The sequence below is a fragment of the Lolium perenne genome, chromosome 5 (assembly GCF_019359855.2).
Source record: "Lolium perenne isolate Kyuss_39 chromosome 5, Kyuss_2.0, whole genome shotgun sequence".
In the NCBI taxonomy this organism is placed as follows: domain Eukaryota; kingdom Viridiplantae; phylum Streptophyta; class Magnoliopsida; order Poales; family Poaceae; genus Lolium; species Lolium perenne.
In genome coordinates this window covers 218,703,630-218,729,735 of record NC_067248.2, presented here as the reverse complement: position 1 = coordinate 218,729,735, position 26,106 = coordinate 218,703,630, and the positions used below count along the sequence as shown (strand labels likewise).

Sequence of the window (26,106 nt, the reverse complement as noted above, 5' to 3'; positions counted from 1 at the left end):
GCGAATTCACGGATGAAATGTGGCCGTATGATGAATTGCCCGAAACCTCGGAGATGGACACTCTACTGAAAGACGGTGCTCCCGGAATTAATAAAAACTTTGTGACATGGTTCATGGAAAAAGTAATTTCTAACCTTTCCTCTTACATTGCAACATGTGACTTGTCCCTCTTATTACACGTAACTAATGCACACAACAAATTTGAAATGTTCTTTTAGGGCCGTGAGAGAAACGTTGATATGATAGATGAGTTGAAATGTGTTTCCCAAGGTTGTAGCCGTGAGGTGACCAAGTATGAGAAGTATGATGTGAATGGGTTTCGCTTCCACACAGGGACGCACCAGAAGGGCCGGGCGAATCCCAAAACGATAAATACTGGGGTCTTCACCAAAGGAGCCAACAACTTTGATTACTACGGAAGGTTACAAAGTGTATACGAGTTGACATTCAATCGTACGAACGTGCAACTCAATATCGTCGTGTTCAAGTGTCATTGGTTCGACCCAATAGGTGGACAGAGAAGTGATAAGTCCATTGGGTTAGTTGAAGTTAAGCCTTCAACCACCTATAGCGGAGCCGATGTCTTTGTTGTGGCTCACCAAGCCAAGCAAGTTTATTATTTGCCCTACCCATGCCAGAAAGCGGAACTCAAGGGTTGGGAAGTTGTCTTCCAGGTATCGCCACATGGTAACCTACCGATTCCCTCTGAGGATGATTACAACAACATTGACCCCGTGACATACGAGGGGATTTTCTATCAAGAGGAACAGGACTTCGGGGAATATATTTTAGAACTGTTTGTTCAAGAGGACCTCGGGAACGATGCAGAAACTCGTGGTGAGTCAGTGGTGGATCTAAAGGACATATCTATGCTCGAGAAGTTACTTGAGGCGAATGACAATTATGATGAGCCTCCACCCGTCGACCCTTCAACTTTGTACTCACAAGATAGTGATAGTGATAGTGGGCCAGAGAAAGAGAAAGAGAAAGAGATGGAGTATGAGAGTGAGCGTGAGAGCGATGATGGCTGGTGAGGGTCTTTTATTCTTAGTATTTATTTGTCAACATGCTTCTTAATTGCATTGTGCCTTTTATTCTTAGTATCTTCATTTTATTATGTCAACATGCTTCTTAATTGCATTGTGCCTTTTATTCTTAGTATCTTCATATAATATGTCTTTGTGCTTAACTGTTTTATTCTTCTCAATGCAGGTGACTGAACAATATGAGCAGCGGCAAGGCAGACTCCGAGAGCTTGCTTAAGACGCTGGCGCAAGTGAAGAGGAATATTCCTAGAGTGCCTAGACGGAGTGATCGAGCCCCGGTGCAAAATCCGCGTTACGCCGATGGTACCGATGGAGGACGAGGACGAGGAGGACGAGGTGGAGGTCGAGGACGAGGACGAGGAGGACGAGGTGGAGGACGAGGTGGCGGTGGGGTACACATGGACTTTGACGAGCCACCCTCCGCTTCTGGTGACGTGGCTCCTGAGTTGTACCTAGAGGGTCCGTCTAGTGGGGAGGTGGAGATGGAGACGGAGTCTACACACGAGTCGGACTCTAGGGCTGAGTTGGAGGTGATGGAGGATGGGGGTGCGCCAAAGCCCTTGAAGCTTCGTGGAGAAGCTAGAGTCCCCGATGCGAGGAAGGAGCCGAAGACCCATGATGACAAGGCCCTTATCATTCCTTCGAGCGATGAGTAAGTGTACTACTTCAGAAATTTCGAACATGTATTTTCATCTTGGGCATAATAAACAATTTGGCATGTGTACTAATATGTGATTTATTTGCAGCAACTGGACATGGGATGCCAAGCCCCCCCGCATGCCTAACAGCTTGCTTGGGGCTCTGATTAAGAAGTTCTGGCCCGGCAGATACACTCCCCTTAGCACGGTCCCCGGTGGCGCGACGAAGCTAGCCACTACTTGGGCGGACTATGAGGATGCCCCTGCCGTAGGCTTCGCGACAGCTGCTGAGGCTGTGACCACCAAGTTCTGGGTAAGGCATATATTTCTCGAGCACCGTTCATAGTTGATGACCCTAATGTGCTAACTCATGACTTTCACAACTGATTTATGCATGATTGAAGTGCTTCTATCGTGTGGACCCGGAGCATGAGACGCAGGCGCGTCTCACTTTGCGTGGCGCTTGGAGAGGTTGACACCGCAGCAGTGGTACAACCAAAAGTTCACCAGCGCTAGTGCCTTCTGGGCTAACAAGGGTAAGAGGGTCAAGAAGGAGTACTATGTTGGTAACCAGCCTACGGAGGAATGGGCAATGACCATTGAGGAGTACATGTCGGTGAGTAAAATGTCAATGAGATTCTACATTGCTGCTAAGTTTTCATTGAATTATCTTGAGCTGAGTATTGCGTTTTCAGGTTTGTCCCGAGTGGGCCGAGCAGCATAGGGAGGCATGGGAGGAGCTGATTAGGGCGAGGTGGCTCAGGTAGGACGAGGAGTTTGCAGCCGTGTCGAGGCGTAACATGGAGAACCGAGGCACCGGTGGCACACACTGCGCGGGAAACCGTGACTACACCCGCTTCAAGGGGAAAATGTATGTATATACATAGAACGACCTTCTTTCATTTCCCGTCATGTCTCATTTGTGGTACGCTTAACTTTTCTTTTCGCGATGCAGGTGGCCGAGGCACCACCTGGGGTGGTGCTTCATGATGCCCAGATATATGACATGATGCGGACGAAGCAGAAGCCCAATCCCGCATTGCCTCAGCCACAGTACTACGGCAATGCCAAGGCCGCCAAGGAGGACTACTGCGACATGGTCAAGTCTCGTCACCCCGAGGTGGATGACCCCTTGAGCATTCCGGTCGACGAGGAGTCGTTGGTCTTGTCGGGGCACGGGCGTCCGCATGGCCGTTTCCCCTTTCTGAATAAGGCGGTCAAGCCTACCCCAGCCACGAGCTACACGCGTCTCAAGCATACCCTCACCGCCGACAGCCCCCAGCCTCGTCCACGGCCTGCTCGTCCACCCGCCTACGATGTAAGTTTTCCTCATTTTCATCCTCTTTCCGGTTTTCCTTCCTACATGGCTAAGTGTTGACGAGATTCATTGTTTCTGAAATTGTAGCCTGAGTTTGAGGCGGCCTTCGAAGCCTGTAATGAAGCGTATCAGCAGGCCGCTGCGCAGTGGAATAGGCAGAATACGGCCTACATGGCGTATATAGGAGTAAGTCTGAATCTTTCTTCTCGCGCAAGTAGATGACAAGTCTCAGTTTGATGCTTTATTTCTGCAAAGCCTAACTTGTAACCTATCTTGCAGGAAATGATGATCTCTATGTCTACTGGTACACCGCCACCGGCTCGAGTTACCGTGGCGGGGGACATGCCTATCATGCCATCGAGGGCAGCTTTCGCTGCGACTTACTACGGATCCACACCGGAGGTAAGTTCTTTGCCAAACCGGTAGTTACCACTTTCCTTTGCCTCGCAAGTTGCTAACATGTAGGGAACACGTAGGGAACGGGATGGTCCGGGAACCAGGCATCGCCGGGTGGGCGCGAGGTCACACCGGTTCATGAAGGTGGTCGGTCTCCTGGGCGTTCTGCTGGTGCCTCTCCGTCGACTACTCCTGGGACTACTCCCGGTGCCTCTCCGTCGACTTCTCCTGGGCGTAGCACCGGTCCTTCTCCAGGTGGTTCTTCTGCAGCTTCTACCGGAGCGCAACCCCGGGCTGCTCGTTTCGCCAACGATGTGGGCGGACACACCCCGCCCGGGTCCTTCCTCCGCTAGTCAGCTTAGAACTAGGGTTTGCTTGCTACTACTATGTATTTGGATGACATGGCACTCTCCGCTCTCCTCTTGTATGCTACTATGTGCACCATGTATGCTACTATGTGAATTATATGCTATTTTGGTGAATTATGGCGAATTTGGTCGATTTTGGATGAATTGGACCTGCTGAACTGCATTGCAATTGAATTGGAACAGGATTTTGGCTCAAACAGCAAAAAAAAATATGGCAGGCCTACGCCGAGGGCAATGCCGTCGGCATAGACCCTGGCATAGACCATATGGTCAGGTCTATGCCGAGGGGGTTGCCCTCGGCGTAGACCGTGTGCTGTCCGCGCGCCACGTGTCCCAGCCTGGCGTCATATGATCATGCATATGCCGAGGGGCATACCGTCGGCGTAGAGGCTGGGCTGGCAGCACCACAGACGGCCACGTCGCCTCTACCCGCGCATGCCACCTGCCCTATGCCGAGGACAGTGCCGTCGGCGTATGCTGGCGTCCGTTAACGGCGACGGCGCCCTGCCACGAGACGCCGAAGGCCGCGACGCCGAGGGCGAACGAGCACCGTCGGCATAGGCGGCGTACGCCGACGGCCGGGCCTACGCCGACGGCACGGTGTCATGTGCCGAGGGACCTAGACGCCGAGGGCTGCCATCGGCGTAGCCTACGCCGTGCCATCGGCGTAGCCTACGCCGAGGGCGGCCGGCCGTCGGCGTACACGTCCGTTCCTGTAGTGACAAGGTTTACAGATCAGATGAACTTTTTTTTTTTTGATGCCTCTCGATCGGTGGTACAGCTGTAGTATCTGGGTTTGTGTACCAACTCACACCACACTCACACCCCACTCACGCACACCCCTAGTACACAGGCTAGACCCTACAACTACACACACAGAGCACACGTGTTTTGAGTTCAGACAGATGTGGCACGAGCGCGCGCAGAAGGCGTCCAAGATTTTTATTCAGAGCAAAGCCCCGGTGAGACACCCCGTCGATCCCAGGGATCGAACGCGGGTGGGCTGGGTGGCCACCGCCAACCCAAGCCATCGAGCCAACGGCTCGTTCTCAGATGAACTTTGTTGGGACTTGTCAAGAATGGTGTATTCTCAGTAGGATCTACAAAGTTTTAATAGAACCAATTCAACCGGTTTTAATAATAAGTTTATTTGGAAGATCAAGATAGCATTGAAAAAAAAAAGATTTTTGCATGGTACATTCCTCGTGGTGTTATTTTTATTAAAAATAACCTTGCAAAACGCAACTGGTATGGTTGTACAAAATGTATTTTCTATCACGAAGAGGAGATAATAAAATACCTTTTCTTTCCAGTGTCGGTTTGCTAGGTCTATATGGCCGGCCAATCATTCAGATAGGTTCTACCTTATACCTTGCACGTAGCATTTGCAAATATCTTTACCAATCGGCTAAACAGGGTGGATTCTAGGTTTAAGATTCTTATTAAAGTGGGAGTGATTGCCTATCTGATCGTTTTGGCTACGTAGGAATGACTAGGTTTTTAACTATACAAATTCTTCTCTTATGCAGATCATCTAGCGGTGTACGGTTTTACTCCGTTTATGGTCGTCACTTCAGCGCTCGGAGGATCAAAAACCTATTTACGGAGATGTCTACACGGTTTAAGGATACGGCCAAAGATATTATTACCCAGCATGGATAGCTGCATAATCGTAGGTTTGCGGCTCCCATGGCCTAATTGGTGGTCGAATCTTTTAGTAGCAGTCTTTTGTAATGTTTTATATGATTTTTACTGTTGTTCTTTGACGGCTGTGTGTATCTTAGCAATGCAGAGACCGGGTGTAAAGGCATCTCCAACGACCGTTTGCGTCCGCACGATCAAAATATGGGTCTGGAACCAGGCCTAGCGGCCCAACGCATAGTGACCGGGCTGTCCGCGGATACGCAAACTTGGCCTAAATATGCGTCGAGTTTGTCTCTGCAGATGCTACACAGACGCGCCGAGTGTCCGTCGAATCTCACGTTGGACCCACACGTCAGTGGCTGGGATGCCGCTCACATCCCCGCCAGTTGCCATTTCCTGCCCGAGAAATCTAAGTTTACCAGTGCCAACACTCCCTCCCCTTGCAATGGACGTCCTCATCGCTGCAGCCACCATGAATTCCGAGGAAACCCTCGCACCCACCGCCCCGCAGTCCCCCATAGCCACGATCACAGTCCCAATGGAGGCCACATCTCCGTCCGGCTCAAAGTGAGCCGCAACCGGCGGCCGGGAAGCAAAGCCGAAGGTTTTAAAGAAGCCGTTCTCGAAGGAGGCGAAAGGCATCCAAGCCGCGAAGCGTCGCGGCTGGCGCAAGAATCTAAAGGAGAGGAATGCAACGGCGACGTCCGCCCAGCAAGCGCAGGCCGCTGCCCAAATGGTGCGGCAGATGCACGTGAAAGCCGACGCCCACATAGGCCTCTATCCTGGCCTCCATACGAGCCTACCGGAGGCCATGCTCTTCGTCAAGCAAGAGAAGATCATCGACGTCGCTCCCCCGGCCTCATCGGTGAGCTCGTTAAGTTCCCAGCTGCGTCCTGGAACGCCTGCACCCTCGCAGGTCCACGCGATGTCACGGTTCGCCTCCGGCGCCGCGTCGGTCCAGTTCAATGGGGCCCGGTTCCCGACCTGAACCGGACGCCGAGGAGCGGTGACTCGTGCCTGACCGCGACAGGTCCGTGAGGAGAGCATGCCGGTGCCCCGCACCCTGTTTGAGGAATTGATACCGTCTGCCCCGACGATCGACGACCTGGTACGTTTGCTCTCTCAGTGTCTCGCTCTGCCGTGTGTTATTCGTTGACGTCCGGTGATTTCTAGGCCTATTGGACGGGACGCAATAAGGGCGATATCCAGGCCATGATCTTCGGCGGCGGCTTTGTCGGCTAAGGCGGTGTAGGGATAGGACGCATGATCAGTGGGCACATACGCGGGATGGGATGGACATCGATGACGAACGGTTGTTCTCCACCCTGCCCATACAGCCAACAACCGTCTGAGTCGATGCCGATGAGGAGGCGCCAACAAGGATGTCCTGACCAGGGATGATGCTGGCAAGAAGAAGGGGATAGCCACAAGACCAGCGGCTTCAACAACGACGAGGACACATGTTTGTGCGATGTGTGGCTCGTGAGCAGCCATGATTGCATAAATGGTGCCCAGCAAAAGGGCAAGATCTAGTGGGCCAAGGTTGTCCAAGAGTACAAAGAGAGAAAGCGTCACAAGCCCTATGAGATGCGCAGTGGACGCACAGAAGAGTCCATCAGAAAATATGGAACTACATCAAACAAGAGACCTCCAAGTTCTGCGCCGTCGTCGATCATGTTGTTGCTCACCCCGAGGGCGGAACGGGCGTGATGGCACTGGTAAGTAACGGGCATCGTGATTCCATCGATCTATTGCGGCATTTAGCATATCATAAACCTAACTTTTAGCTATTAGGTAGCGAGGGCCTTGGAGAAGTTCAAGGCAACACATAAGAAGGGCTTCTATATGGTCCATTGTTGGAAGAAGTTGAATGGCGCGCCGAAGTGGAAGGTTGGCTATGCGGCCTACCATGAAGCTGTCAAGAATGGGACAACCACGTTGGTCGTTGACGGCGAAGACGATGATCCTGGGCAGAAAACCCTTCCACCTCGTCCCTGGGGCCATAAGGCTACCAACGTTGATCTTGCCCAGGAGGCATCATCCCTTGCGTTCAGCCAGACCTTGGAGAAGATCATAGCCGACTCTCAAGATGCCTTGGACCAAAGGGACGAGAAGAAGCGTCTAAAAAAAGAGGCCGCAACTGTCATCTACCTCAACCTCACCAAAGAGATCATTGAGGTCCAAAGGATGGAGAAAAAAAACAGACATCGAGGCCAAAATGCGTGATGCCGAGGCTAGAAGGATGGATGCCGAGGCCAAGATCCGGGCAGAGGACACATGGATCATGCTAGCCAACTTGAGCAACATGGACGATGACACAGGGCCTGGTTCGTGAAGAAGCGCGACGAAATCCACGTGCGAGACGCCTGATCTGCGGCGCCATTGTCGACCACGGTGGCCTCTTTTTGGACTTGCTGTTCTAGCCATGTTTGGGCATCTTTTGGACTACATTTTGTGCCGTACCTTGTGCATAATGTGATGGACTTATTTAAGACCTCAATTTAAGCCAATATGATGGCAATATGTTCATGCTATTTGCTTGTTTCTCCTGTTTATTGATATTTCCGGAAAAAATGGCCCGCAGCTAATATGCGTCGGGCCGCTGGAGACACCTCGGACGCATGACCATTTTTGCGTCCGCAGCCTGACGCGGGCGGTCAATTTAGACATCCGAAATGCGTTGATCTTGCCCTAATGCTTATACCTTTTCAGTAATAAAGCGTCCTTTATAAAAAAAAACAGCACCACAAGTAAAACTGTTCTGGTTTACAAAAGCTAGATCTTTCTTTTATTTTGCGATCAGAAGATCTTTCTTTTCTTGAAAAACAAAAGCTAGATCTTTGAGCCACATAAACGTACGCACGGACACGGTGATACGAAATTGATAAGAAAGAAAATATCGAAAAGGACTTATAGGCATTCTGCAAGCACGTCCCAAGATGCAAGTGCTTTAGTATATTATTCGTGGTGATCGTGCATGGTTATGTGTCGTATTAGTGGTCCTCCCTCTCTTCATCTCTCGGTGCTGTGCCTGTCTGTTTCAGCGTCGCCTCAATCATCCGAAATCTTATACTTTCCGGTGCGGGAGGCAGTTCGTTCAATTCGTGGCGTCACCTTTTCCAACCCAACAAACCGATGAGATGATGCTCCCAAAAATAGAGCAACAGTGATCCGTCCTATTGGTCGACAACGCAGAAGGACTGAAGTATGGCAGCATACATTATTTCTAGCAGCAATCTAGAGACAAGAACAGCAGTCGGAACCAAACTGTTTAATCGCGTGTACTGTTAGATTTTATTGATCCAGATGAATGTAGATCCAGCAAAACATTCTTCTGAATATATTTCTATGTGTGTCTCTGGTTAGAATCATTTTTGACAAAATTCTATGATTCAATTTTCTTGATTTGATTGCCATGTCGTTGTTTTCTTTTGTTGATTTTCTATCTCAGATTTTTTTCGGTTGTCTAATAAAAGTTTGATGGAGGCACCTTCTCCTGTTTAACTTGATTTTATATGTGTTTTAGTTGTCAACTAAAGGTTTGTGGGCGGCCACATCCACTGTTTGAATCTTTTTTGCTTTTTCCAAGAAAATAGTAGAGTTTAAAGGCGTGTATGATATGCCTCTCATCCACTGATGTGGTTAGTTTTTGTTGAGGATTGAGGAAAAAACATTTTAGATGGTTTATTTGCCATAAATTTTGCTACCTCAGGAACTACTGAGATAAAGTGTACAGATGTACCAGGGCACTAGTAAGACAATACAGGTAAACTTGTTTGGTTAATCCCCTACTTAGGTGTATTGGAGTGGATTGTGGTATATTTTGACTTACAAGGGATTTAAACCACCTCAATCTCCCTCGGATTACCCCAAATCGAAGGAGCCCTTGGATGAAAGAAAGAGAACTTGAGCTAGGCGTTTGTTGCTCCAGTAGAACTCTCTCCCCACAAATTCAGACAAACTCAAACACAAAGACGACTGAGATCGCCCGATGTCCTTTCAGGCATGATGGTCTTTTTAAAAAAATAAACGGGCATACAAACCTGTATGTGGCTCAACTTATTTGTACGAATATGTAGCGTGCATATATGTAGTAGTACTATACATGTACCCTATTGTTGGCACGTCGGCCGTGACTTTGTCAGGTAGTTGCGGTAGTGGCCGGCCGGCGGGAGGCACAACAAGGCGGTGCTTGTCGGCCGCAAGGAACTGTGTGTCGATGGGGAGGCTGCCACGAGCCTCCGCAAGGCCTTGACGGCGGCGCAGCAGCGCGAAGTGTCTCGAACCTAGCTGGATTATCTATCTAGAGGCTAGCCGGTCCCTTTTGCCACTAGTAGAAACAAGGGCTTTGGTTTTTTGCCCCAGATGGCTTTTGCACCGGATTTGGCACGAACCGGTGCTAAAAGGGGTCATTAGCACCGGTTCGTGGGGCAGCCGGCCGAGGGACCTTTTGCACCGGTTTGTGTTACGAACTTTTGCACCGGTTCATAACACAAACCGGTGCAAAAGGTTCGTCGTCAGGCACGTGTCAGCCGAGGAACCTTTAGCACCGGTTCGTGTTACGAACCGGTGCAAAAGATAGCTCATTTGCACCGGTTCGTAACACGAACCGGTGCTAAAGGTCCCCAGCCCTATTTCAGCTCAGCTACCCGGCCAACCAACCCACTCACTTCATTTTTGCTAGGAGAAGGTGTGTGTGTTGAGTGCTAACTTGCTTCTCTTTGGCATGCACATAAGGTGCTCGATGAAATGTGTCTGAGAGAGTGATGCCGCTTGATTTTACACACAACAAAAATGAGATGAGGTGTCGGAGCGACACTTAAGCTTTCTCCTCTTTCTTTCCTCCTCGATCAAGGTTAAGCAACAACTTTACCCTTTCATTTGTACGGTGCTAATTTCCACTATTTATAAATATTATGATGTTTTGTAATAGTTTATTGATAAACTTAATTAATTATTTGATGTAGATGAACCGGCGGCAATGGATGTACGTTGACCGACGTCTACCCGAGTTCAGATCGGGCCTGGAAGAATTTATCCGTGTGGCTCAGGAAAACCCACAGGCGGATGGTTTTATGTGTTGTCCATGTGTTGATTGCCATAACTTGAAGCAATACCCTGAATGGCAAGTCATTCACTCCCACCTGATTTGGAAAGGTTTCATGCCCAGCTATAATTGTTGGACCAAGCATGGAGAAAGAGGGGTTATGATGGAAGACGACAAAGAAGAAGAAAAGGATGATGATATGTACCCTAACTACGGTGATACTGCAACAGGGCATGATGAAGATGAAGATGCAGGAGGAGGTGATCAAGATGAAGAGGCATCAGATGAGCCCGTTGATGATGATCTTCGTCGGGCCATCGCTGATGCACACAGAGATGCAGAAACAGAAAACGAGAAGCGAAAGTTAAAGGGCATGTTAGATGATCACAAAAAGAAGTTATACCCAAATTGCGAAGATGGCAACACAAAGCTCGGTGCCACCCTGGAGTTGCTGCAATGGAAGGCAGAGGCTGGTATATGTGTCAAGCCATTTGAGAAGTTACTGAAAATAATGAAGAGGAGGTTTCCAAAGAATAACGAATTGCCAGACAAAGACGTACGAAGCAAAGAAGGTTCTCTGCCCTCTAGGATTAGAGGTGCTGAAGATACATGCATGCATTAATGACTGCATCCTCTACCGCGCTGAGTATGAAAATTTGGAAAAATGTCCGGTATGCACTGCACTTCGGTATAAGATCAGGCGAGATGACCCTGGTGATGTTGAGGGCGAGCCCCCTAGGAAGAGGGTTCCTGCCAAGGTTATGTGGTATGCTCCTATAATACCACGGTTGAAACGTCTGTTCAGAAATAAAGAGCATGCCAGGTTGTTGCGATGGCACAAAGAAGACCGTAAGAAAGACGAGATGCTGAGACACCCCGCTGATGGGTCGCAGTGGAGGACAATCGATAGAGAGTTCCCGGATTTTGCAGATGACGCGAGGAACTTAAGGTTTGGCCTAAGTACAGATGGAATGAATCCTTTTGGGGAGCAGAGCTGCAGTCATAGCACTTGGCCTGTAACTCTATGTATCTATAACCTTCCGCCTTGGTTGTGCATGAAGCGGAAGTTTATTATGATGCCAGTGCTCATCCAAGGCCCAAAGCAACCCGGCAACGACATTGATGTGTACCTACAGCCATTATTTGAAGAACTCTTACAGTTGTGGAGCAAACTAGGTGTACATGCATGGGATGAGTACAAACAGGAGTCATTTAACCTACGAGCGTTGCTTTTCGTGACCATCAATGATTGGCCTGCTCTTAGTAACCTTTCAGGACAGAAAAACAAGGGATACAATGCATGCACGCACTGTTTAGATGAGACCGAAGGTGCCTATTTGCATAAATGTAAGAAGGTTGTGTACCTGGGGCATCGTCGATTTCTTCCAAAGAGGCACCCCGTCAGAAAGAAAGGCAATCATTTCGGAGGTGAGGCAGATCGCCGGGTGAAGCCTGAACTCCGTACCGGTGATGCTTTACTTGATATGGTCAAGGACATAAAAGTAATCTTTGGAAAGGGTCCTGGTGGTCAATCTGTTCCGAATGACGTCGTTACCGGACACGCACCCATGTGGAAGAAAAAATCTATATTTTGGGATCTACCCTATTGGAAAGTCCTAGATGTCCGCTCTTCAATCGACGTGATGCACGTGACGAAGAATCTTTGCGTGAACCTGCTAGGCTTCTTAGGCGTGTATGGGAAGACAAAAGATACACCAGAAGCACGGGAGGACCAGTATCGTATGAAAGTCCCAAAAAACAAGCAAGAACATAATTACAAGGATACAGGGAGTCGCTTAAGTCCTGCCAGCTACGCTCTTACCAAAGCAGAGAAGGATATATTTTTTGAAGTCCTTTACAGTATCAAGGTGCCGTCTGGATTCTCATCAAATATAAAGGGAATTATAAATATGGCGGAGAAAAAATTCCAAAACCTGAAGTCACATGACTGCCACATTATTATGACGCAGTTGCTTCCGGTTGCACTGAGGGGGCTTCTGCCGGAAAATGTTCGAATACCCATTGTGAAGCTATGTGCATTCCTTAATGCGATATCTCAGAAGGTAATCGATCCAACTAGTCTTCCAAGGTTACAGAAGGATGTGGTGCAATGTCTTGTTAGCTTTGAGTTGGTGTTTCCACCATCTTTCTTCAATATTATGACACATCTCCTGATTCACCTTGTCGAAGAGATTGCCATCCTCAGTCCTGTCTTTCTACACAATATGTTCCCCTTCGAGAGGTTCATGGGGATCTTAAAGAAATATGTTCATAACCGTGCTAGGCCAGAAGGAAGCATCTCCAAGGGCTATGGAACAGAGGAGGTCATCGAGTTCTGTGTTGACTTTATTCCTGACCTTAAGTCGATTGGTGTTCCTGAATCGCGACATGAGGGGCGACTAAGTTGAAAAGGCATGCTAGGAAGGAAATCAATGATATGTAGGGACGGCATTTCTTTCACTCAAGCACACTACACAGTTCTACAAAGTTCCACCTTGGTGGCCTCGTATATCACTGATCACAAGAATATTGTACGCTCCGAACATCCGGAGCAGTCTGAAGACTGGATTACGCATAAACATATGCAGACATTTGGCGGTTGGCTCCGAGAACATCTCATTAATAACAATGATATTGTAGATCAGTTGTACATGTTGGCCGGGTCACCATCTTCGACTATAGTGACTTTCCAGGGGTACGAGATAAATGGAAATACCTTCCACACATTCGAAAAAACTCAAGATAAAATGAGCACCAACCAAAACAGTGGTGTCCGCATTGATGCAACAAACACTAGCAGTGGGAAAAAGGATACATATTATGGTTACATAGAGGAGATATGGGAACTTGAATATGGACCTTCTTTTAAGGTCCCTTTATTTCGGTGCAAACGGTTCAAGCTGGATGGAAAAGGGGTAAAGGTAGACCAGCTGTACGGAATGACAACAGTGGATCTCAACAATCTTGGTTACAGAGACGAACCATTCGTCCTAGCCAATGATGTGGCTCAGGTTTTCTATATGAAGGACATGTCCTCTAGACCGAAGAAAAGAAAACATAAGGAAACGAGCTCATCCGATGAGCCAAAGCGTCACATAGTTCTTTCAGGGAAAAGAACCATCGTGGGAGTCGAGGACAAGACAGACATGTCAGAAGATTATAATAAGTTTGCTGAAATTCCGCCCTTCACAGTGAACATTGATCCAACCATCGCGTTAAATGCTGAAGATACTCCATGGTTACGGTCGAAACGATCATAATGTATTAATTATTATCCTGTACCTTGAGCTCATATTGTGAAGCGTTTGTTGTGATATGTATCAGTAACATTGGTCGTTTGAACTAAATGCAATTATCCAAGTTTATTATTTTTCTAGATACACATGTTTGGAAATTTATCCTCAACTACTGGTTGTTGGGTGTATACTAGCAGCTTCCGAGCGGGACTTGCGGGAAGAGTTACTCGGGCGGAGCTTCCGAAGATGTCTAAGACGGCCGTCCATCTAAGACATCTTCGAGAAACTCCACCGGAGAGGCTCTTTCCTTCGAGGTCGCCGTCGTCGGGTTATATACCAGCTCCCTGGAAGCTCTCTATGCTCTCCCCTAGCTCCTTACCCTGAGCTACTGTTTGTTGGGTGTATACTAGCAGCTTGCGAGCGGGACTCCTAGCTTGCTTGCGGGAAGAGTTCTCGGGCGAAGCTTCCGAAGATGTCTAAGATGGCCGGCCATCTAAGACATCTTCGAGAAACTTCGCCGGAGAGGCTCTTTCCTTCTTGGTCGTTGCATCTTCTCTCTTTGTTCTCTCTACTCTCCCCGCATGGGCTATATATAGCGGTGTGTGCCTCCAGATAATCCCCTCCCCCCCAGATGAAACCACCCCAGATAAGGCAAACACCAGATAAGCCTCCCCCAGATTTAGCCCCCCCCCATCTTTAGCACCGGTTCCAGCCATGAACCGAGATAAAAGGATATATAAACTAATCCACCATCATTAGCACCGGTTCCAGCCAGTAACCAGGATAAAAGGGGTATATAAACTAATCAACCATCTTTAGCACCGGTTCCAGCCATTAACCGGGATAAAACGACAACGACTTTATTAAAATTTAACAAGATACGTTAACTAAACTTAAACTAAAACAACGCCAACACGGCTTTATTGAAATTTAACATTAACTAAATTTAAACTAAAATAACAACTTCTACTAGTTCTTCCGGGCATCCGCTGCTGCCCTCCTGGCTGCCGCCTCCTGCCGCAGCTCCTCCTCACGACGACGCTTATGCATCTCCTCACTATCCAGATCCGCCACACGCGGCCGCTTATGCAGCTCCTGGAGACTCTGCCTCTCAAACGCTTCTATGGTAGCCGCTAGCGCCGCCTCCTCCCACTCCTCTATCTCTGCGAGCTGCGGGTCCACCTCATCCGCTGCTGCCCTCCTGGCTGCCGCCTCCTGCTGTAGCTGCTGCTGCAGCTCCTCCCACTCCTCTATCTCCGCGAGCTGCGGGTCCACCTCCACCGGCGGCGGGTGCGGCTTTGGAGGTATTGTGCAATGGGCTAGGGTTCAGTGATGAGTGAAATGGGAGACACGGGGGCGTACTATTTATAGAGGGCGTTTAGGCGGGAAATCTCCGCGCTGCGCGCCGTGGCGGGAAAATGTCCAGCGCGGCGTCGTGGCGGGAACATATCCCGCGCGGCGTCGTGGCGTAAACCCGCGCAGTGTCGTGGCGGGAAAATGTCCAGCGCGGCGTCGTGGCGGGAACATATCCCGCGCGGCGTCGTGGCGGAAACCCGCGCAGCGTCGTGGCGGGAAAATGTCCAGCGCGGCATCGTGGCGGGAACATATCCCGCGCGGCGTCGTGGCGGAAACCCGCAAAGCGGCGTGGCGGGAACTCGATCCCGCGCGAAACAGAGAAAAAGGCGGTAAGAAAGCAAAAAATTTAGCCGAAATTCGACCCTTTTGCACTGGTTCGTGGCTGGAACCGGTGCAAAAGGGTCTTTTGCACCGGTTCCAGCCACGAACCGGTGCAAAAGACCCCTTCTACTTAACTGCCCGCGCCCCCTCCTTCTTCCCCATTCGTGCGAGGAGCTTTTGGACGCCGGCAGGCTGCCAAAATTTCGCACACCCTGCCGCCGTCGCCCGCCGCCCGCCGCCGCCGCTGTCGCCCGCGCGCCGTCCGCCCGCCGCGCGCCGCCGCCCGCCCGCGCCGCGCCCTGCTCCTCTTCCTCCTCCGTGCCGCGCCCTGCTCCTCTTCCTCCTCCGTGCCGTCGCCCGCGCAACCCTGCTCCTCTTCCTCCTCTGCGCCGTCCGCCGCCGCCGCTCTCGAGGTGAGGCGCGCCGCCCGCCGCCCCCTGCCTCCTTTTTTTTGTTTTAGTTAGTTTTTAGTTACAAATTTTAGTTAGGAAATTTTAGTTAGAAATTTTAGTTAGGAAATTTTAGTTAGAAAAAATTTAGTTAGGAAATTTTAGTTAGAAAATTTTAGTTAGGAAATTTTAGTTAGGAAATTTTAGTTAGAAAATTTAGTTAGAAAAAATTTAGTGTGTTAGAAAAAAGTTAGGAAAATTTGGAAATTTTAGTGTGTTAGATGTGTGAGGAAATTTTAGTATGTGTTAGATTTTAAATAGTATGTGTTAGAAAAAAGTTAGGAAAATTTGGAAATTCTAGTATTTAGATGTGTTAGAAAAAATTTAGATGGAATATGTAAGTACTTTGATTAGTATGTGTTAGATGGAATATGTAAGTACTTTATTTAGATGTGTTAGAAAAATTTAGATGGAATATGTAAGTACTTTATTAGTATGTGTTAGAAAATATTTAATTACTTTGATTCATACTCATAAGTACTTTATTCAAATTCAATATTATATTTGTTAGTTTGCATACGATGCCGCGCCCTCCGCGTCCTGGAGCTAGGACAATTTTAGAGGAGATGCAGCAGATGGGGGAAGTTCGGGACTGGGCTCCGCCGGGGTGGAACTGGGAGGTGTTATTTTCCGGGGCGCGCACCTTGGTGCGGAATCCGGGTCCCGTCGTCGACCCGGATATTCTCTGGTGGAGGTCTTATGGGCCACGTTCGTTTCAGAGGGAGCCGGCCCCGCCGGAGGAGGTAGCTCAGCGCATTGCAGCGGAGGACGAGCACGTTCGCCGTTACATGTATGCGTTAGACACCATGTATAGGACCGGATGGTCAGTTATGCGGGGATCTCATGTTAGCTATGCTCCCGTTGTTGTTCCGTGGCTTTGGGGGTTCACCCAGCGCGGCTCAGGACCCGGTCGGCGCGTTATAGGACCCGGTCGGCGCGGTTGAGTGGTTGTAGTAGTGATTGATGTATTAGGGTTAAATAAACATGAACCCGAATCTATGTATGCATGTAACTGCACTATCTGCTTTCAGCACTATATTATCGATCCTTAGTTAAGAACTATATATGTATTGAGCATTATCCTTAATTAGTACCAATATATATGTATAACTCTAATATTTTGATCATGTATTGAGCATTATTCTTAATTACTTGTAAGTCTTTGGAGAAACTTGTAAGTCTTTGCAGAAACTAGCTTCGTTGTGTTTATAGCATTAGAATAACTTGTAAGTCTTTGCAGAAACTATGGAAAGAGACCTAGAACAAGAATACCTCGTCGAGGAGATTATCCGTGATGATGACGATATCACCTCTATTTACCTAAACCAATCCGGCGAGGGAGACGAGCGAACCCGAGGAGACGACTCCGATGAGGAAGATGAGCAAGACCACCGTGGAGACGGCTCCGGTGAGGGAGAAGGTGACGACTGCGAGGGAGAAGCTCACGACGCCGAGGTGTATATATATTAATTAACCAAGCCTACAGATTTGTGCATATACATATATTAACGTTGTTTCTTCTTTTAGACCTCCCAATCAACACACTCGAAGAGTAAACCCCTTGAGGCGTGGGGGGGACATGGCTGATATCCTCCACAAGGCTTGGAAACGGTTCACCAACAAAGCTCCGGGTTTAAAGAATAAAGAACTTCGAATAAAACATGTACCGGTAAGTACTACTGTCTAGGCCGCGCATCTCTTTGATTCTAGTTTCAATACCATTATTATTATCCCTGATTATATATATTATTTTGATTGAACTTTGTTCTCGTAAAGTGCTTGAGGCAAGAGGACGGGAATAATTTATGCAGGTTCTACGTTTGCGAGTTCATCCGCCAGAATACCCACCATGTGAGGGACATTTTGGAACAACTTGATGTAAGTAAACAACATTCATGGCTTTATTTTATCACCTTGTGTTTCATTCACATACACACACACACATATATATATTGACCACCGTACCTTCTTCAAATTATTAGATCGAACGATTGCGGAACGGTCTTCTAGCAACTGAGCGTGTACGAGCAATTCAAGAAGAACTGGCGGGATTCTTACTTGAGCAAGTCATAGCTCCAGACGGAGAACACTATGTGGCCGACATCCAATATCAAAGTTGATGTAGACATATATATATATATATATATATATATCTCTATATATATATATATATATATATATATATATATATATGCATGAACGTGTGTCACTTTGATCGATATATGTAATATAATGGTTTCCTATATATATATATATATTTGAATTGTCTGCATTAATATTATACCGTGTTTCGAATGGGGCAGAGTCTCTGCCGCGGTAGCTTTTTAGTGCAATTCCCTGCCGCGGCAGAGTCTGCAGCGGCAGGGAAGGGCACTAAAATGCTGCCGCGGCACAACCCTTTTGCACCGGTTCGTATTACGAATCGGTGCAAAAGCTCCCCCGCCGAGCGCCCCACAGCCTGCCACGTGGTGACCCCTTTAGCACCGGTTTGTAAGTGAACCGGTGCAAAAGGGCCTTTTGCACCGGATGGTTTGCACCGGTTGGCCATCCGGTGCATATGGCCATTACCAACCGGTGAAAAAGGCCATGTTTCCACTAGTGTGCCAGTTCCGTTGAGCCGGTACCGGACTGTCTAACATCCTCCTGACCGGACAAACCGGCGAATATTTGGACGTTTCTTCACGCACCGTACTATCTTGTGCTACCTACCAGATTGTATTGTACTACTGGTCAAACTGTCTTGCTGACGGACGGATTGTCTTGTGAATGGTATATGGTATACCCTTACGAGGTATACTAGATTTGGATATGGACTTAAAAGGGCTCATAATTAATTATTTAATTATTTGGTTAATTGTTGAAGAGCCCAGACTAAGTTCAGGGGAGGAGTTGTACCGAAGCAAGCCTCTTTGAGCTAACATCATGCCTTATGGTCCACAGGGATTGCGTCTAAGACTAGTCACAATGCATAGTATCATATAGAAGTATCATGCATATGATACTACTACATGTTATTATCTCCATAATGCATGGTATAATATACTAGTATCATAGTCTTTTTATATTAATTGATTTATAGAATCTCAATGCAAATATATGTACAAGATTTACTTGACATTAAATTTTTCTAGTAGTATGTGTTATGATACGGTATCTACCTATGATACAGTACTAGTATCATCTCTCTCATCATTAATTGCACTGCCACATCAGCATTTTGCATGCATAAAATGCACGATACTACCTATGATACGTCCATTGTGGGTAGTCTAGCCCTCCCCTGTCGAAATAAGCCAAGTGATATGGTGTTCCTGACTATGCCGAAGGTATAGCATGCACGCACTCGCACTACGCCTTTCCTTCCGACAGTCAGAACATGCTAGTGATCCAAAGATAGGTTTGCTAATCAAAAGAGTTGCGATTTGTGGACAACCTCTTAGGTGTCGGACTTAGACAGTCCATGGTGGCATATGTAAAATTCATATAATGCTAGCTAGCTAGCTGATCCCGTTCATTGGCTCTCTAGTGGCCTAACAGTTTCCGTTCCTTATTCCCACGGTGGCTACATGCTTATCCATCAAGCAGCTGTCCGGCCCTGTGGTGGATCTCATGCCATTCTAATTAAGCACACGGATTTTTAGTCTGTAAACTAATCTGAGTGATGAGAAAAGCTAAAGGCCGACCATCTAGTTTTTTTAGGGGGTTCTAAGAACTAACTTAGTTCTCAGTAGAATAATATAATTGAATGTTAGTTGCAATCCATATCGCAACTCATTATTTGCACGGATCACAAAGCAAATCATGTGGTTTAGATACACTTAATTTTCTAGTTGCAACCTTACTTGCAACTGAAAAAATCTCAGTTCCAACTCAAGTTGCAAGAAGTTTAACAAGCTAATTTTAGTCTACCGAGAATTAGCAAATCCATTTTTAAATCAATCCGAACGTCCAGTTGGGTTTCTGGTAGAAAAAGAAGCAATGTTTGGCAATGGATTAACAATAAAATAATTTAATTAGTCAGACAAGACCACTCACGCAAGTCAAGTCACGGAATATGGAAGCAAGAGGGGAAAAGAAAACATGAATGCCCTCTTTCGAAAAGCAAAGGTAAATTGATGGAAGATTAATCTATATAGACCAGGCATACTATTGTTTGGATATTGTTGTCCTGCATCATGGCCATGTACCAAATGGACAAAACTAAAGCCACAAAACTCTACAAGGCGATGATGGTGGAGAGAGAAAGATGGCTTAATCTTCTTCCTCGAGCTTGAGGCAAGCAAAGCCACCTTTTCTCTCCTACGCTATAAAAGGCACTCGTACCAACCCATTGCCTCCACTCATCCAGAGCTAATCAAGCAAAACACCATCGAGAAGCACAGCCAGACCAAACAGGCCACATCTACTTCTGGACTCTGAGCTCAGCTCTCTCCACCACTCTCCATCTGCACTGTGATCAAGTGAGCAAGCAAGTGAAGCAACCATGCTGCAGCATTACCATGGCGAGGTGGCCAGCCTGCACTGCCTCTCGCCTCCCAACCCACCGTCCCACAACACTCATTACCATCACAGCGGCATGCTCATCGGCGTGACGCCGCCTCCTCCCTTCCACTTCTCAGCGGCTACCTATGAGTACGAGTACGACGAACCTATCCAGGAAGCCTTGACTGTCGTCGGCAACAGCTCGGCTGGCTGCAGTGGCGCCGATGGCATCCACGGCGGGGTGGTAGCAGCTGCGGCTGAGCAGGAGCGGAAGCGGCGGAGGATGGTATCCAACCGCGAGTCGGCGAGGCGGTCGCGCACGCGCAAGCAGCGGCAGCTCAGCGTGCTGTGGGCGCAGGTCGTCCACCTCCGCGACGCCAACCGCCGCACCCTCGACGAGCTCAACCACGCACTGAGGAGCTGCGGTGACTTGCGCCGCGACAACGACCGGCTCAGCGGCGAGAAGGCCCAGCTAGAGACCAAGCTCGAGGACCTCACGCAAGCCCACAAGAAGAACAACGCCCTCCCGAGCTCGTCTTCAGAACAATACCAAAATACTACTGCTGCTGAATGAATATTCTTATATTATCTTAAACGTGATCGTCGCAGAGCATGAAATCCCGGCGACTACAATTATATTTTCTTTGGGCAGTGTGCCAAAAATTCTTATATTATCTCAAGGTTTTGTGCATGCAACAAATCCCCTTTGGAAAATGCAACAGATTCCGCTTTTAAAAAAGATGCAACTGGTCGCACCAATTCGCTGACAAAAATAATTGAACGTGTGCAAACATAGTAGCCAACGGTTCAGCAAAATGGAAAAATCATTAACAGCAGACACCTGCAGCCATAACAGCATGTCGACCGTGTGGTTATAACAAACAAAAAAATGAGGTTGTAAAATGTTGACATGTGCCGCATCAAATCTCCAAATCACCAATCTTTATTTTGGAGCATATGGAAATTCCCCAAAAAAATAGAAAATAATATGATAGCACTAGACAAAGGCGGCCAAATAAGTGGCGTCTCGGGAGCTCGAGACTCGTTGAGCAGCACCTGAAAAAATAAAGCACATCGCACATACATCATCACACACGCGGTGAAATGACGCTCCAACACTAACCCGAACCACCACCTCATGTACGTTAGCTCAACAGAGTGGAAAATTGCCGCTCGCACCAGCGGCAACGGCCATTAACTGACCGCTCGTGTCGCCGGCGTAGAGGCTTGGGCCACCCTCGGTCCCGCCTGGCGGTGACACCTGTACGGACGGTCGTTTCGTGATAGCTGATTGTGTGACCTGACCCCAAACGAATGAGTTAGCCCCTTAATATAATCGTGATTAGGGAAGTAGTAGTTGCTTCCTTTCTCTGCTGATTAGTGCCCTGATGGCCTTCGTTATCCCCATCATATATCCACATTGAGCGTTAGTGCGGTGACGAACTTAGTTTGGTTTCATCGAGTAGATTAATTGCAAAGTGGGGTACGTATGCAGACTTTAGCATACGTGCCAAAGTTGGTTTGCGTCGCGATTGGGTGACCAAGTTGCACGGCTTTATTTTTTATTTTTAGTGTGTTTTAAACCCTTTAGTTAACTGGCAGATTTAGCGGAACATTCTCGAAGATTTGTGGGAGGATTTAGTGCAGCCCCCAATGTCTTTATGTTGCTTAGAGACTTAGAGTAGCAGAGATGCGTATAATTGGAGGCAAAAATATGCATCCATCCTAGGCCCTACGTCGAGGACCACCGGGGAGACAGCGAGGATGACGTCAAGATCGTGGTGGCGCGTGCTTGTGGACGGTTGGTTGGGCGGAGCACTTCGGATGAACGGGGTGGTGGTGTTGGGGGTTGGGAGAAATCCTTGTTGGCCTTGCCGACGCCGTCGCGGTGACGCCCGAGGGCGCCGCCTTGCCTTCCTGGAGGACGTCGGGTGTACCCCCTCGCCCAATCCCCTCCGTGGACCGGGGGAAACCCTAGGATTAGTCCGGACAACAGCGGCGTCATCGTCATCCTCCTTGTTGAAGGTGTTGTTTGGTACGCGGTAGTTCGGAGTGCTAGGAGTGTGGTAGGACTTTTCCGGGAGGCGTAGCGGTGGCGGGTTGTCCTCGTTCTTGTCGATCTGCCGGTGTTGGCATTCTTTTTCTTTTTCTTTTTCTCTGTTGGTTCCTTTGGGCTTGGTTGTGCTGCGGCCCCAGCATGCTTGTTGTATCGTGGTTGCTATATTAATATAGCGGGCGAAAGCCTATTTCGAGGAGGAAATATGCATCCATCCAAATCTAATTGGAATGGTAATAAATTAAGGAGATGTGCGGAGCTATGCTTTATGCCGAATAAGGGATCATTGTGCGCCCACAAGGTGAAACGGATCTGGCGATCTGCAAAAGGTAAAACGTTCACATAGTGTGTTTAGTTGGGTCTTGTTTAACCTTCAGAACTCTAGAATGCAAGACAATGGCGTATCAATCTTTCCATTTCCAGAGTTGGAAATAAAATGTAGGAGTGAGATGACATGTTATAACGCTACAAAACCCGCATAATCCGTAACTAAAATCATTTGGTTGCACCACAACTCCACAAGAAAAACATAATAGTTTATCAGAAGAAAATAGTGGTGTATAACATGGTTCTCACTGAAACAAACAAAATCATGGGGTTGGCGCTAAAAAAATGCTATGAAATTACTTGCATATTAGTCCACATGAAAAAAAATCCCATGGTTTTCAACCCTACAAACTAAGCAAGCTTTGTAGGAACATTTTTGAGAAAAAAGTTCGCTTGATCCCTGTAATAAACCAAAAGGGGCCTTAGTTGGTTTGCTGTGGCGGTCACTGGTCACCTTCTTCAGGCTAGAAAGCAGGCTGAAGCTACCAGGGTGGTTATTTAGAAGGAAGTTGATGATGGCTTGTTATTGAAAGATATATGTGAAAGGCTTTTGACTCCGTGAGATGGGAATACATTGTTGACCTCATGCAAAAGAGAGGGTTCCCTAGTAGATTCCGAAACTGGGTGGTTGCCCTCCTCACGACCGCGACCTCGAGAGTCCTCCTTAATGGGGTGGCCGGCGCACCGATTCTCCATGGGAGAGGGCTGAGACAGGGAGATCCCCTCTCCTCCCTTTTGTTCGTCCTCGCCATCGACCCTCTCTCACAACTCCTGGATATTGCCACGGCTCATGGGCTCCTTCACAAGCTCCGCGGCCGCGGCTCGCCGGTGAGGACTTCTCTCTATGCGGACGACACGGCGGTGTTCGTGGCACCTTTCAAGGAGGATATCACAAATCTGGCATCCATCTTACATAACTTTGGTGAGGTCACGGGTCTTTGCACCAACCTGCAGAAAAGCTCTATCGTCCCTATACGTTGCACCAATCTCAACTTGAATGACATTCTCGCGGACATCCCTGCCACCATCGCTTCCTTCCCGCTTAGGTACCTTGGGCTTCCGCTCTCCGTTTGGTGTTTGAAGAGAGGGGACTTCCAACATCTTGAGGACAAATGCGTAAACAAGCTCCCCACTTGGAATGGCAAGCTCATCACCACGGCCGGCCGCACCGCCTTGGTAAAATCGGTGATCACCTCTCAAGCCATCTACCACCTCACCCCCCTATGCATCCCTCCGGGCACTATCAAATTCATCAACAAGATTCAGAGAGCCTTCCTTTGGTCCGCCAAGGACACTACCACCGGGGCTAAGTGTAAAGTCAACTGGGATATGGTGTGCCGCCCTAAGAAGCTAGGGGGCCTCGGCGTTCTTCACTTGGAGAAGTTTGCGACAGCGCTTCGTTTACGATGGCCTTGGCTTGAGTGGAAAGACCCTTCCAAGATTGGATCGGCTCCGGGAACCCTTGCTCTGATGAGGACATGGACATTTTCTATGCAGCTACCGCCATCAGTCTTGGGAATGGGAAGAAGACGCCCTTTTGGCATGCCCCTTGGCTCCAAGGGAGAAAACCGATTGACATTGCCCCTCTCATTTTTGTTGCTTCCAAGAGGAAGAATTGGAAGGTCTCACAAGCTCTTTGCGATGATGCTTGGATAAGCAAAATCACCTTAGATAACTCCTTCACTGAAGAACACCTCTCCCAATTTGTCGACCTTTGGGCCCTTATCTCTAATGTCAACCTTGACCCGGAGGTGGAGGACGACATCTCTTGGAAGCTTACGCCTAATGGGCAATACACGACCAAGTCGGCTTATGAGTTGCACTTCATCGGGTCCACCATCTCGCCTATGTACAAGACAATATGGAAAGCATGGGCACCACCAAAGGTGAAATTTTTTGCATGGCTTGTCAACCAAGGAAGGATTTGGACGGCCGACCGGTTGGCCAAGCGAGGGTGGCCAAATTGTGGCCTTTGTCCTCTTTGCAAACAATACACGGAATCTATCGACCACCTTGATACGTCTCCAACGTATCTATAATTTCTGATGTTCCATGCTTGTTTTATGACAATACCTACATGTTTTACACACATTTTATGTCATATTTATGCATTTTTCGGAACTAACCTATTAACGAGATGCCGAAGGGCCAGTTGCTATTTTCTGATGTTTTTGGTTTCAGAAATCCTACAAAGGAAATATTCTCGGAATCGGACGAAATCAATGCCCAACATCTTATTTTTCCCGGAACCTTCCAGAAAGTCAAAGGGGGACCAGAGGGGAGCCCTGGGGCCCCACATGTGTGGGCGGCGCGGCCCAGGGGGGGCGCCCCCCTAGTGTGAGGAGGCCCCGTGGCCCCTCCGACTCCGCCTCTTCTCCTATAAGATGCCTCCTGACCTAAAACATCGACACGGATTGACGAAACTCCAGAAAGACTCCAGGGACGCTGCCGCCATCGCGAAACTCCAATTCGGGGGACAGAAGTCTCTGTTCCGGCACCCTGCCAGGATGGGGAAGTGCCCCCGGAAGGCATCTCCACCGCCATCTCCACCGCCATCTTCACCGCCATCGCTGTCTCCATGATGAGGAGGGAGTAATTCTCCCCCGAGGCTGAGGGCTCTACCGATAGCTATGTGGTTAATCTCTCTCTCATGTACCCCAATACAATGATCTCATGAATTGCCTTGCATAATTGAGATCCATATGATGAGCTTTGTATCACTATTAATCTATGTGCTACTCTAGTGATGTTATTAAAGTAGTCTATTCCTCCTTCATGATATAAAGGTGACGGTGTGTGCATCATGTAGTTCTTGGCGTAGGTTATGATTGTAATCTCTTGTAGATTACGGAGTTAACTATTACTATGATAGTATTGATGCGATCTATTCCTCCTTTCATAGTGTGATGGTGACAGTGTGCATGCTATGTTAGTACTTGGTATAATTGCAATGATCTATTATGCACTCTAAGGTTATTTAAATATGAACATCAAATGTTGTGGAACTTGTTAACTCCGGCATTGAGGTGCTCTTGTAGCCCTACACAATTAATGGTGTTCATCATCCAACAAGAGAGTGTAGAGTGGTTTTATTATGTGATCAATGTTGAGAGTGTCCACTAGTGAAAGTATGATCCCTAGGCCTTGTTTCCAAACATCGAATCTCCGTTTATTTACTGTTCTGTTGCATGTTTACTCGCTGCCATATTTTATTCAGATTGCTATTACCACTCATATACATCCATACTACTTGTATTTCACTATCTCTTCGCCGAACTAGTGCACCTATACATCTGACAAGTGTATTAGGTGTGTTGGGGACACAAGAGACTTCTTGTATCGTGATTGCAGGGTTGCTTGAGAGGGATATCTTTGACCTCTTCCTCCCTGAGTTCGATAAACCTTGGGTGATCCACTTAAGG

General features: G+C 48.0%; 2 protein-coding genes and 1 long non-coding RNA gene across 3 annotated transcripts; all 3 read left to right on the top strand.

Annotated features, from left to right (window-relative positions):
* Positions 1–1,602: 1,602 nt before the first annotated feature.
* On the top strand, positions 1,603–2,149 carry LOC139831365 (uncharacterized). Its single transcript, XR_011746078.1, has 3 exons — positions 1,603–1,698; positions 1,793–1,997; positions 2,089–2,149. It is a non-coding gene; the product is annotated as an uncharacterized lncRNA (long non-coding RNA).
* A 459-nt stretch (positions 2,150–2,608) lies between these two features.
* On the top strand, positions 2,609–3,811 carry LOC127298231 (uncharacterized). The gene is made up of 4 exons (XM_051328144.2): positions 2,609–3,002; positions 3,090–3,188; positions 3,282–3,404; positions 3,479–3,811. The coding sequence occupies exons 1-4, from the start codon at positions 2,634–2,636 to the stop codon at positions 3,749–3,751; spliced, it is 864 nt and encodes a 287-aa protein (XP_051184104.2). The 5' UTR covers positions 2,609–2,633; the 3' UTR covers positions 3,752–3,811.
* Positions 3,812–20,137: 16,326 nt separating this feature from the next.
* Positions 20,138–20,992, top strand: LOC127298230 (basic leucine zipper 43). Its single transcript, XM_051328143.2, has one exon. The coding sequence runs from the start codon at positions 20,303–20,305 to the stop codon at positions 20,873–20,875; it is 573 nt and encodes a 190-aa protein (XP_051184103.1). The 5' UTR covers positions 20,138–20,302; the 3' UTR covers positions 20,876–20,992.
* Positions 20,993–26,106: the final 5,114 nt, after the last annotated feature.